At 38.4% G+C, this 13,318-nt stretch overlaps 1 protein-coding gene across 7 annotated transcripts in view; it reads right to left on the reverse strand.

The window, feature by feature from the left end:
- Positions 1 to 11,448, reverse strand: part of LOC135254837 (syntaxin-binding protein 5-like) — a 117,550-nt gene extending 106,102 nt beyond the window's left edge. For 2 of the 7 annotated variants that reach the window (XM_064335399.1, XM_064335382.1), the window contains exon 1: positions 10,925 to 11,447. In XM_064335399.1, the coding sequence (XP_064191469.1) occupies positions 10,925 to 11,071 (147 nt within the window). In that variant the 5' untranslated portion in view covers positions 11,072 to 11,447. Of the gene's footprint in view, positions 1 to 866; positions 937 to 3,266; positions 3,370 to 10,924 lie in introns of all 7 variants that reach the window. The other 5 variants (XM_064335417.1, XM_064335408.1, XM_064335432.1 and 2 more) reach the window with 4 other exon arrangements.
- Positions 11,449 to 13,318: the final 1,870 nt, after the last annotated feature.

The following is a 13,318-nucleotide window of genomic DNA, read 5'->3' on the forward strand; positions in this document are numbered from 1 at the left end:
GGTAATATGTATATCTCAATCTAAATTTCCAACTTAAAACAATTACAGGTTCAGATATCAAATGAATACTTTGTGTTGCATTTTTGTGTCACATATTTTGTTCAAATTCCTTTAAACATTGAAAATACAGCCAACCCCCAGTCCACTCTTCACAATCTGTGCAAACCAGTATTTTACAGCGATGTCTGTATTGCTTTAGACACTAGACAGCAGAGAAAGGCAGGACATCCACACTTCCAATCATTTTTTTCAGTGAAAAAATAATGAAATTAATAATATGGCCACACACAGTAAAATTCTCCCAACTGGCTAGACAAAGACACAACAGGGTAAACTATGCACCTTTTTTGGTTTAAAAAAATAATTTTGAATTTCCAGAATTTATAAGGGATGAATTGTATCACACTCTGAACTTAAGCACATACCAAATGATTTTGATTGACACAATGGTTAAAGATCCCCAATATGTTCACCAATCTTATAAAACTATAGAAGACTTGGTAGTGTTACTGTTGCAAATGTTGGGTACACAAAGTACTGTAATCAGGGGTGTGAATAATTGTGACACCTATGATTTGGGGAAAGAAATATCACTTGTGAAATAAAATCAGTATTGGCATCAAAGTATATACAGTCCAGTCTGTATTTGGACAGTGACAATGTTTGTTGTTTTGGCTCAGTACCCCAACACACTGGACTTAAAATGTACCAATGAATATAGAGTTAAAGTGCACGCTGTCAGCTCTAATTTGAGGCTATGTACATATTCCATATTCACTGTTCCGTGCAGGAATTACAGAGTTCCTCTGATACTCTGCCAAGCCTGTACTGCACTCATCTTCAATTCCCGTTTGTTTAAAACCTACTGTGGTCATTATGTTCACTGCTCCAACTCCATCGATGTCAAGGGTTTCCGCAATCCCCGTTTGGCCAAAGCTTACAAAATAAAAGATTTCATTATTTGCAACATTACCCATGTATTATACCACTATTTGTACTTGTATCTGTATTTGTTCAACCAACAAAATTATTTGTATTTGTATTTGGATAACCGGAAGTGGGTGTGGCATAAATAGGACATGAGTGGAGTTTAACACTGTAATAAATCCCAGATGTTTTGCCATTATAATCAATGGCACTGCTATTGTTGAGATATTAAAGCATTAAAGTCATGGTTGTACAATGATATCAATAATAATCCAGTTTAACAACAGGTAATTTGCTTTTTAAAGGTGATTTAACAAACAATGACCTAGGCCTAGGCCTATATGTTATAAAGCCATATCAGGTAAACAAACAGTCAAATTCAAACATTTTATAAAAACAGTCAAATCAAGTTTTCCTGTTTTTATAAATCTAAACTTAGCAACTCAACCTTACTCTGAACTGCATACTACGAATTGCATGAACCCCACCACCATCCCTACCTGAGGGACACTGAAGTCAATTATAAACTGAAAAAATGCATTTATAATTTAAAAATAGTTCCTTATCTTCATTATGAAAAACTGTATGCAATAAGCTCTTAATGAGATTTTAAAAACTGCAGAATGTAAGGCTAAAATGTTTTGTCAATACTCTGTTAAAGCCCCACTTTACTTGGATGTTTGATTCTCATAAGTTTAGGTAAATTATGCTATTATGCTCTTATTCAAATTTCCCCAAGTTGTATTTTGTGAAGACAAGCTCCTGCACATGAGCTGGGAGCCGCCTAGAGCGATGGGGTGGCACAACATCCCATGCTATGGAAGAAAACAGTATATGGCTCTTCCAGTATCACATAACTTCAGTTTCAAAAGTGGTGCCATAAACACGAATATGTTCATTCTTAAAAGGAAATCCTACCTAATAACAATGCTAAATCCATCTAACACTTCAGAACCTAAAGGGAATCCTGCCTGTTAAGACTTGTTGGGCTTAATATGTTGTAAATGCCCTCAACTATGGAAATATGTAGTAATATCCACACAAAGGATTTCAGGTATTTAAAAAAACACAGCCTTTAATAGAAATTTTGACCTATAGAGGTCACCACTATTTCAGACGTGCAATGCACATTGGGTAGATGACGTAAAATGGTTGCACTGGAGGTTAACTCTGTTGTTTTGTCCAGGAGTCGTGGTATTAACAGCGAAAAATATCAATACAATGCCACAGAATTTGTGTGTGATGTGATGCATGAGATGGATTCACTAAACATCTTAGTGTATCAGCACGTATTATCATCAGTTGCTCATTTGCTCATAATCATTTTAAGCTGCTTGCACTAGCCTCCCTTGTAATGATGCATAGTGAAGTTGAAAGCAGAATTGTCTATTGCAGCAAACACTAGCTAGATGTTAGCTGGTACAACAAATCCCTGGGATTTTTGAAAATAGAATCCCTGTTATTGCCATGCTTTATCTGTTAAGTAGTTACAAATCACATGGCCAGCTGTAGGCAAAAAGAGCTGGTGGCCCATTGAAAATAGGTCTAAATTGCTTGACAACTCATCACTATGTCAGTGCCATTTAAATTAAGCGGCCTTCCTAACACAAAATCAAATACAATCACAAGTAGTCGTGTACTTCAGATTCTCTCATCACCTATGCATATTCAATAGATAAACAAAATGTAATATTGTAATAAGTTCTTATAGTGCCGTGAAAAAGTATTTCCCCATCCTGATTTCTTCTACTATTGCAAATTTGAATGGTTTCAGATCTTCAGACAAAATATAATATTCGACAAAGGGAACCAGACAAAGACAAAGACAAAACTTTTTTTCATTTATTTAATGAATAATTAAATAAATTAGACGCCCTTTGTGCGTCTGATTGGGTAGACAAGTGTCTTTACCCAAAGAGCAAAGTGAAGATTTTGGTGAGTTTTTATGCTCACAAAGTAACTCATACGATGGGATCCCATGTGTGTTTCCTGGAACCTGTTTGGTGGATTATTTTGGGCACACAAACATTTGATTGGATCATGGTACTCAGTCAGTGTAACTACAGTAGCCTATATGAGCTGAATTAGCGCTCCGTATGTTCAGACATCAGGATTCAGGAATTAGCCTACATTAAATTGCTATGTTTGTGATTTTCTTTCATATAATATTTCTGATTACATATTAATTAGTGTCTCATCATGTCAGGTTCATGTTTGTACTGGACTTACAAGATATTTTGCAGCTTTAAATGGGCTGACCATGTGACTATAGGACTATTTGTGAGATCTGCAAAATATAATGATTATGATAGGGCTATTTCATTAATAGTTGCCATCACCTTTGATAATGGAGAAGCAGATAAGCTAACCCAATTTTCTTCACACTTCCTCATTCCGTCCTTTTCTGCACCAATCTCCTCCCCACCTTTCCTCCACATACTTCTGGGTAAGAGACAAGTGGTAGAGGGGGAGTGGAATAAAGGAGGTGAGGTGAGTGAAAAGCAATGTGACACACCCTTTGACATCCCAGAGATCACAGTGGATAACTCACAGATTTGTCACACTTGAGGGGTATAGTTGCATATGAACTGCAAGGACGGGGTGCTTGTTAAATGGACAACCTACTGTACGTGACAATGCTGGCACTGAGAAACTCCATATTTAACATAGTTGTCCTGTATTGTCTTCTAATAAAGCTTGAATACAGAGCGCATTATTTCATATTTTGTATATCTGCATAGAATTGCCAAACCCTGAACTATTTCCCATTCATTCCATTGCAAAGAAATTGCATATTTATTGGATATTTTCATGCTATTCATAGAGGGAATGAGGACTATCCCATGGCATGGCACTTTAAGGCCTTGAATCATAGCAACCCTTCCTCGTTACGAGCAATAGGAACTGATCACATCCCTGTTTCTATTTCTATTTTTTCCCCAATATCTGTTGCATTGATGCTTGGCTTGTTATACCTGTGCGTTATTCACCTATCTGGAGCTCTTTGCAAGACTAATTCATTCTACTGGTGAACATGTTAGCTAACACACACGCTAGCTAGCCATTGATTTAGACAAAAGTGAAAAGTGTAGCTAATTAAGGCTTATCATTTGCCTACTTATCACCATTGTTCTGCATCCCTAGTTTACTCCCTGATGAAGGCAAAGTGGCTGAAATGCATTGGGTATTTTATTGTTTGTATTTCCAACCTGCCAATATAATTGTTACAATCCATCATAAGTTTTGTTTACATTTGTCTCTGTTGCGTGTGTTTAATTTTTCCAGTTTGTCATCTGATTGGCTGTTTCCGTCTCTTTTAGTTACTCGGCTTTTAGAAACTCCAGCTTGGTGTGTTGTGTATAGAAATTTCTTGGTTTGAATTTGTGTATTCAACCCTAATTTTGTTTGATTACAATTCCCATCTAGCCCTTCTGGTTTGTCTGCTGATTAGATCTTGTGTATAACCACTGATTCGTTCCCTTCAATTCTTGCCTTAGCCCTTTGTTAGCCCCATTATTCTGTGTGTCTGACCATTCACTCTCTTAATCAATTCCAATTCTAGCAAAGCCCCTTTGCTTTGTTTGCCGACTCGCATCAAATTTAAAACATTGGTCCTAGCATACCAGGCAGTCAAGGGATCAGCCCCAGCATACCTCCACAAGATATTCAAACCCTACATGCCAGCCAGATCCCTCCGTTCTGATGCCTCAGGAAGCCTAGCACCTCCACCTCTTCGCACCTGCACTTCCAGAACACGTCTCCTGACTGTTCTGGCCCCACGATGGTGGAATGACCTCCCTGTGGAGGTCAGAACAGCTGAGACACTGACCCATTTCAAACGACGACTGAAGACTCACCTCTTCAGGCTGCACCTCTCCCCATCCCTCTCTACCCCCCTGTAAATGACTGTAAGCTTAGGGTTGTAACTAGGCAGCTGTTTCGTAGGTGACTTAGGTGCATTAACTGTCTTAACTACTTGTATTTTTTCCATAGACTGCGTTGTTGCCGTTCTCGTTGTTAGTGTTAATCAGTTTAACCTTCAGGGTCTAAGTTGAACTATGCGGTTGTTCCCTGCACTTGGACCGGTACTTCTCTCTACGGGTTTCGTCATACTTGTTCCTGGTTATGGTTATACACTTTGTTGTATGTCGCTCTGGATAAGAGCGTCTGCCAAATGCCTGTAATGTAATGTAATGACTGTATTTAGTGTTTGACTATTCACTCGTTCTTAACCTCAGCTCACGTGTTGCCCTATGCTCGCCATATAGTGCTCTGGTTAGTTATTGTCTTCCCAGTTTTAACTCTCCGTTGGGGGTACACTATACAGACTTTTGGTTTCAGAATACCAACTAATTGTCCAAACCTAATAGTTCAAAGCTGCCCAGTACCCTTCAAAGACTAGCCAGTTAGATTCGGATAGGCAGATTGGGACCAGAGTTACTGGTCGATTTGCAGTACACTTCCCTTATCCATTCCACACTCATTTCCCTTATCACGCATCCTGTTACAGTCTGACCTCAGACCTGGTCATAACAATAAGAAAGGCATTTTAATTTTATATAGGCAGAGTGCGTTCTTGTTTTGTTTCTTTGATTCATGGTTTTTATCCCCACCAAAGAGCACCTCCCAGCCACCAAGAGTTCCTTGTTTCAGCTTTATTATTCATGGGATTTAATATTTGCTAAAGGAATTAATTGTACTCATCATGTTTTACTTTTTGTGTTAGTTCAGTGTTTTAAGTTAAGTTTTCAGCTAATTTGCTTGCTGCATTGACATAGCATAATCTTCTGGATGCTCCAAGTGATTAATGGAAAAGAAACAGCCACCTAGTCATAGGTATTTATAATAAAATCTGGCCTATCCTCGCCAATTAAGGGGGTGTTCCATATAAGGCTTTATAACTCCAGATGTGAGCATCACAGAGACTTTGGAAATGGCAAGGTAAATGAAGACATGTGTGTTATTTACAGTACTTAGATTAGATTATATTCATAATTTAGACTGAATTGAAGTGCCACAAATGCAATTATCTTAGTGGAAACTGAAAAATGAAGCTGTTCTCCTTCAGTTTGAAATGAAATACTGATAGATCCCATATATTTAGCAGGTAAAACTATACTAGATCATAAACTCCATGACCACAAGTATTCAAAATCTGAGGGTGATATGCGGAACTATTAAAGATCTATGAAGCTAAAAGTAAGCAGTATAGCCTGGTGTCCCTTAGTGTCTCCAAATCTGTCCAAAATGTTTGTTGTGCATTGCAGTAAATCATAACATAATCATATATTTCACTACAAATAAACAGCCCTGATTCATGAAACTCACATCTGCATCATTTTCAAGTGAGAATCTTTTCAGTAGTATGGGGATCTAAGGGTCCAAAAACCTATCCTCTGCGAAAATGAATAAAATACTTTTTGTCCATTATTAAGCATATAAATTTGCCTGTTATGATGGTTTAATATGAAACATTGATATCACATTGAAAAATAATACAAAAACATTTTGACTAAAATACGTAACCTAAATACGTAACCATTCACAGTTTTATGTTTTTCTGTACAGTATGTAGCCTAATATTTTGCTGCATAGGAATGGGACAATATTTTTACAAATGTTACTATTTTACATTCATCTAGCACAGATGAACTGTAAATCTATATTTCCCATGCCATTTCCTTTCCACAGTAACAGCTGGGGCTGTTAGTTAGCCCCCAATACAAATTTGCTGAGCATTATTATCAGTCGCCACTTACAGCCAATGCAAAACTAACAATATCAAAAATTTGACACAACCTAAATAGGCCTAATTGAAATTTTACAAGCAGTAATTATGTAGCCTACATGTTTATATATCCTAGCTAGATGCACTGCAAATTCACTTTTATTTATTTACTTTAAATTTATTTTTAAATCATAATTACAAAATACAGGTATTGACGGTGTGGAAACACCAGTGTAGACTCCTGGACCATGCCCCCTATTCGTTTATTTTAGCCCCAATTAGATGTCACTGTGTAAAAATAGCATTCTCTTAAATTATTCCTTGCATCAGTCACTAATTCAATGTGCACTGCTGTAAAACCTACACTGTTGTAAAGCGTACACTCTTCACGCTTTGAAGCAAAAAATTGCTTCAAAGTCTCAATTGGTAAAACCACTAGAAATAACAAAAGAAATAACAAGGCAGTCCCTTTCCCCAAAGGCGGGATGAAATTGACACCCCAGGCTCATGATTATGGTATTATAATCCAATAACTATCCAAAACAAGTTTAAAAAAAAAACTAGGAATACTACAATAATGGTATTGGCATCAATAAAATCAACCCCTGATCCCTAAGCAATCAATGTGTACTTTGCATACAGGCTAGCAAAAGTCATTATGCGTTATTTCCATTGAGCTGAAAGCATTTGTGTGCATCTGAAAATGAGTATACGTAAATAGAATGTCAAATTCGAAAAGTACGGTTTGTCTAAAAAAGCAACTTCTTACCTTAGAAACAGCAAAACAGTTATCTCAATTAGACATTCCAGTGCTGAGTAAATGACCTAAAAGCAAGCTACTACAACCCTCTCTAAGATATACCCATCGTGACTTTTGCCCCTGCTTGGAAACCCTGCATACATTACAGTAACCATACAGTGCTGTGTTCTTCGAGCTCATTTACATAGCTTTCACACATAGCTTGTAGCTTTCTTCTAAAGCCGCGTTTCCACCAAAAGAACCCGGAACTTTTAGTCCCAGGAACTACTTTTCAAGGAACTAAAAGGTTCCTTCAGCCCATGGTTGTCTGCGTTTCCACCGCGGTCTAAAGTCCCGCGAAGATTAGGCAAATTAGCCCACTGACGTATGAAAAAGCGACGTTGTCGTCAGTCCATCTGTCCTATGATTTCTTCTGTAACCCCATACTACCACCGAAGTAGCCTACATTATTTTCTAATAACTGGGACAGTCCGGAGGGGTTTATTACACTTATATACAACAGGCTACCAACAATGACTGCATATGGTTACTTTGGTATTTATAACTGAAACTATGGCTTAGCTATTCCACGGTGCACAGACTTACTTTCACCTTACCCTTTCGCATAGCGCATAAGTGGAAGCTCTGTGCACACTTTATTGGAGCTTTGTTTGTTTATCAGCAAATGCCTTGCATAAAAGACACTGCTGTAGTGATTAAAGGGATTATATTTTTGTCATATTCCTCCTTGTGAGCTCTCACTCTGTTGTGATCAGGTTTACTGCTAACAAGCAGACTGGCAGCTGATTGCACATCTGAGCACACAGCAAAAACCAAGTGGATTCATTGTTTCTAAGTGAATTTAGTGTGTTAACTAACCATTTTGAACACATTTTGTATATAGAAGCTCTCCAAAAGGACAGCATTTGACTGAAATACGGGGCTTAGTCAAAAAGACAGAATGGGTAAACAAAGAATATTTGTTTTGTGGGGTTCCAGGGGGTACCACTTTCAATAGAATTAGCATCTGGAAGTGGAATATGCCTGGGAAAAAAAATAAACAAAATATTCCAATTTGGAGAGGTTTGGTGCGATTTGGGCCCACCTTTGGGAAAACGCATGTGACATTTTACTGCATTGTTCAATCGACTCCAAACTTTCTTCCTGGTGTTGTAAATATCCTGGGGTGCCATTGTACAAAGAAATCTGGTTTCATTTAGTATCAGAAGTACATATAATCACTACAGAATAAAGAAAATACAATACAATTTCTTATTTGTTTCTCAGAATAAATATATCCTTTATGTTTACAGAGTGAGACTCAATTAATTTGCGCATTTTGGTACAAATGACCTCTTTAAACTTTGAACCATGTACTCTATATTATTTTATTATATTATTTATTTAATAATAATGTATTTGACTGTGTGCAGTCAGTTTCATTAACCAAAATGACACAGGGTCACTTTCTAATGTACTAACTAACTATGGATTCTCCCCTGAATTTTATGATGGAGTGGCACTCGGATGTCTTTCATTACATCATATGATAGGCCTACTACTTGCATAAACAGTTTTAGGCTGAAAAGAACTTTAACAAGCTGGACCCTACAAAGTGTTATAAGCACACTAATATAGCATACTGTCTAAAAAAAGGATGTGTACTTAGTTCACTTTTAAACTATTACACACATCAGGATAATATACTTAGGCTTATCCTTGAACTTCTTTGCAACTTTTAGTACATCAAGAATACTGAAGTAGGCTGCAGAAATGATACCTAAATACTGAACTAGTAGTAAGTCACTTGAGCTTACTGGATGTTTAAGTTACTTGTGAGTTGTATTAACTAAAAAGTGAGCCAGTTTAGTCATAATATTGTCAGTCAGCCTTATATTTTGGGGGGGGTTTGCATTTTTGATTTAAATGCCGTGACAGCATTTAGCCAAAGATGGTATTTCTCTATATAACTGTATAACACATTTCTACGCTTGCGAGTCAGGCATTCTTCACGGTGAGGAGAAATTTTAGGACAGCGCCTCCAATATTGCTTGTGTCCAAATAGCGCTGTGACGGAAACAGACATTGATTTAACTTGCAGTCACATCTGTCCCGATTGTAAACAAGTCAGACATTCTTCATGGTAAGAAAGACATTTTAGGACAATGTAGCCTGTATTGCATTTATTAGGGCAGCTTGTCATTTAATTTTTAAAAAAGTTATTTCTGTTTCTATAACCATTCTTAAAAAAATATAATTGGCCACTGTACAACAAGCTTGCTAGCTCGACACATGCCTAAAATCGACAAGCCTGATACAGTTGAGGCCTAGAGTTTACATACACCTAGGCTAAAGATATTCATACTCAACTTTGCACATTTCATGTTACCATACATTAATTCTGGCAAGTGTGAAGGGTGAGGCTTTTAATCTGAAGAAAATTTGGCAAGATGCAACTATCCAGCCTAATCATTGGCTATTTCCAATAAAACCATCAAAATAATCACTTTACTTCAACTTTAATCAGCTTCACAATAAATGCAAATTCTCACCACGTAACATTCCAATCAGAAACAACAAAAGCCAGCATACACAGGGTGGCATACAAAGGATGAGGCCTTTAATCCGACTCCCAAATGCGAAACATGGGGGTGGCAGCATCATGTTGTGTTTTACTGGAAAAGGAACTGGTGCACTTCAGAAAATAGATGGCATCATGAGGAAGGAGGATTACCTATAAATACTGAAGCAACACCTCAAGACATCAGCCAGAAAGTTAAAACTTGGTCACAACTGGGTCTTCCAGCAGGACATTGATCCTAATCATACCTCCTAAGTTGTAACAAAATGGCTTAAAGACAACAAAGGGAAAGTATTGGAGTGCCCATCACAAAGCCCTGACCCGAATCCCATAGAAAATCTGTGGACTGAACTGAAAGAGCGTTATGTTCTGTCAGGAGGAATAGGCAGAAATTCAGGCAAAGTATTGTGAGAAGCTTGTGGAAGGCTACCCAAGCGTTTGATTATTAAAAGGCAATGAAACTAAATACTAACAAAGTGTATGTAAACTTTTGATCCACTGAAAATCTGATATAGTACACATAAAAGCTGAAATAAATCTGTCTCTTAGATATTATTTTGAAATGACATCTTAAGGAAATATAGTAGATACCCTAATTGACTTAACACAAGAAATGTATGGTAACATGAAATGAGTGGAGTTGTGAAAAATTGAGTTTGAATGTCTTTTAGCCTAGGTGTATGTAAACTTTTGGCCTCAACTGTAGCTATATATCTGGCTAAGATTAAAGCTAGCTAACATTAGCTACTTATGACGTTACATTTAACAACATTACACTGACACTGCGAGCAAGCGACAAGTAGAGATGAGATGGCCAAACCCTGCCTCATTGCTAGCCACGGGCTAACGTTAGTTAACTTTTATCTTGTACTAACAGGAAGACAGAGGCGCACAAACAAATGTATTATTTAAATAAAGATAAAACAACGCAGTAGTCTGATCCCCCCACCTTGCAGAGCTGGAAATGCTCGGACTGGAGGGTCTCCCGAATCACATCATTCTCCCTGTTTCCAGGTTGCGGAGATGCGGGGGAAGAAGAGGAGGAGGAGACCATTGTCAGTCCGTCCAATACTTTCCTGAAGTTAAACTTCTTCATTTTCCTTTGGGGTTTAATTACAATAAATCCGCACCACCAAATTTCCAGACAGACCAGGGGAAGCAGTCACATACGCACACCGCTCTTTTTTATTCCGTAAATCTCACATGTCGACAATGTGTTGTAGTATCCAGACCAAAAGGTGGTCGACCCCTCTCTGGTTCCGCACGAGGAGGACTTCTTTAGATATTTTATATTTTTGTTAGGCTACCTCCCGGTGTTGGAGTGATTCGAGATCCACGACTGTCACTACTCTGTCGGAGTGAGCACTTCTCTTCTCCCCTACCTAACACGGAAACGCAGTACAAAAGAGTCTGCGCATTGGGAGCAGCACCCGGATGTATGCAATGGATGTGTGTGAGAGAGGCGATTTTGCTGTTTGATTGTCCGGGGATATCTGTGCTTCGCGGCTGTATCGCACCTGTAAAATTAGTCTTGCGTCGTGGCTTGGCCTGCGCGACAGAAACCGTCGTTTGCTTCAGTACAGGCGCAATATGATTATCCGTTCCCAATTCCCACTAACCAGAGATATTTATCCTACGCCAGCTGGCACTAAAACATGGGGGAAAGGTTTGTACTTGCTTGAATATTTTAGCGAATGATACCTGACTGGTTTAACCTGTCACAGTCAACCAAGCAGGAAAACAATAAGACTATATTTTGTACAATTGTAATTGTGAAATAAAGATGAAAAAATCTGCATTCACAGATTGTTTGGCAACAAGCAGAGTTGCATGAATAATATCCAATTCAATGAGATCATCCGAGATCTTTCAATTTTTCAATCATACAATCAAGCTTATAATCAGTTGTGGGCATTTCAATTCATTTCAGGGACTCAATTCATTTGATTCAGTTCACTAAAGATTCATTCACTCATTTATTCATCAATTCATTCAGTAGTATTTCAAGTTGGCCTTTTTTCATTCATGTGAACTGATGAAATAAACACATTTTAAACCCAACTTATCACTTTGTTAACACAATTGTGAAGCATTAAACATTTGTATTTTTCTATTAGCCATTGTTTCATTTTGTCAGCTTGTGACAAACTTCGACAGCACATTGTTGAAAGTAGCCTACTTTAAAGCCTTTGACAAAATGTGGCTGAGTTTAATGTGAGTTTTGAAACAAAGTGTCTGTGTTTCCTTGTTGGGCCGCCAGATGGCGGCACTTCTGTTTTGTGTCCTGCTCCCCCCTGTTTAATTGTTTGATTTTTTTCAATTGTCTAATTATTGTTTGCTGGTTGTCTCGTTTTCCCTTCCCTCTCTGTGGCCTGATTGTTCATGGTGCCCTCCTGTGTCTCGTTAGTGTCTGTCTATTTAAGTTTCCGTCTCCTGGACTCAGGTGCTGGATCCTGTTGGGTTGTCGGTTGTCGGTTGTCGGTTGTCGGTTGTCGGTTGTCGGTTGTCGGTTGTCGGTTGTCGGTTGTCGGTTGTCGGTTGTCGGTTGTCGGTTGTCGGTTGTCGGTTGTCGGTTGTCGGTTGTCGGTTGTCGGTTTCTTGTGTGCATATTGGATTGTTTCGGTTCGTGACTCAAGTGTTTTTGTGTTTGAGTGTTTTCCTCCCTGCCCGTGTTCTGTTTTTGCTTGTGTATGTTTTTCTGGATCTTCCTTGTTTTGCATTTCAAGAACTCTTACTTAGTCCAGTTTTGAGACTTGCCCTGCGTGGCTGTTTTTGTTCTTTGTCTTGTGTTCTTATTAAAAGTAATTCTCAGTTTGGATTTTCCCCTTTTGGTTTTTTGAATATTTCTCTGCTTTTGGGTCCTAACCCCCCACTACACCCTGACACAAAGACAAAACTCTGTATCATTGTTTTCTTTCCTCCACCAAAGAGGTCATGTATCAACATCCGTCCGTACGTGTGTCTGTCCATCTGTGACGCACTAAATTTCCAAAAGTATGTCTGTGGACACCTGAACATCACACCAAGTGTACTCCTTGAACGTCTCATTCCAAATCCATAGGCATTAATGTGGAGCTGAACCCCCATTGCTGCTGTAACAGCCTCCACTCTTCTGGGAAGGCTTTCCAGCAAATTTTAGAACATGGCTGTGGGAATTTGTTTCCATTCAGCCAAAAGAGCATTATTGAGGTTGGGCACTGATGTTGGGCATAAGGCCTGGCTCACAGTCAACATTCCATTTCCATCCCAAGGTGTTTGATGGGGTAGCAATGAGGGCTTTGTTTAGGCCAGTCAATTTTTTCCCCACCAAACCCAGCAGACCATTTCTTTATGAACCTTGCTT

Source organism: Anguilla rostrata, chromosome 1 (assembly GCF_018555375.3).
Source record: "Anguilla rostrata isolate EN2019 chromosome 1, ASM1855537v3, whole genome shotgun sequence".
In the NCBI taxonomy this organism is placed as follows: Eukaryota; Metazoa; Chordata; class Actinopteri; order Anguilliformes; family Anguillidae; genus Anguilla; species Anguilla rostrata.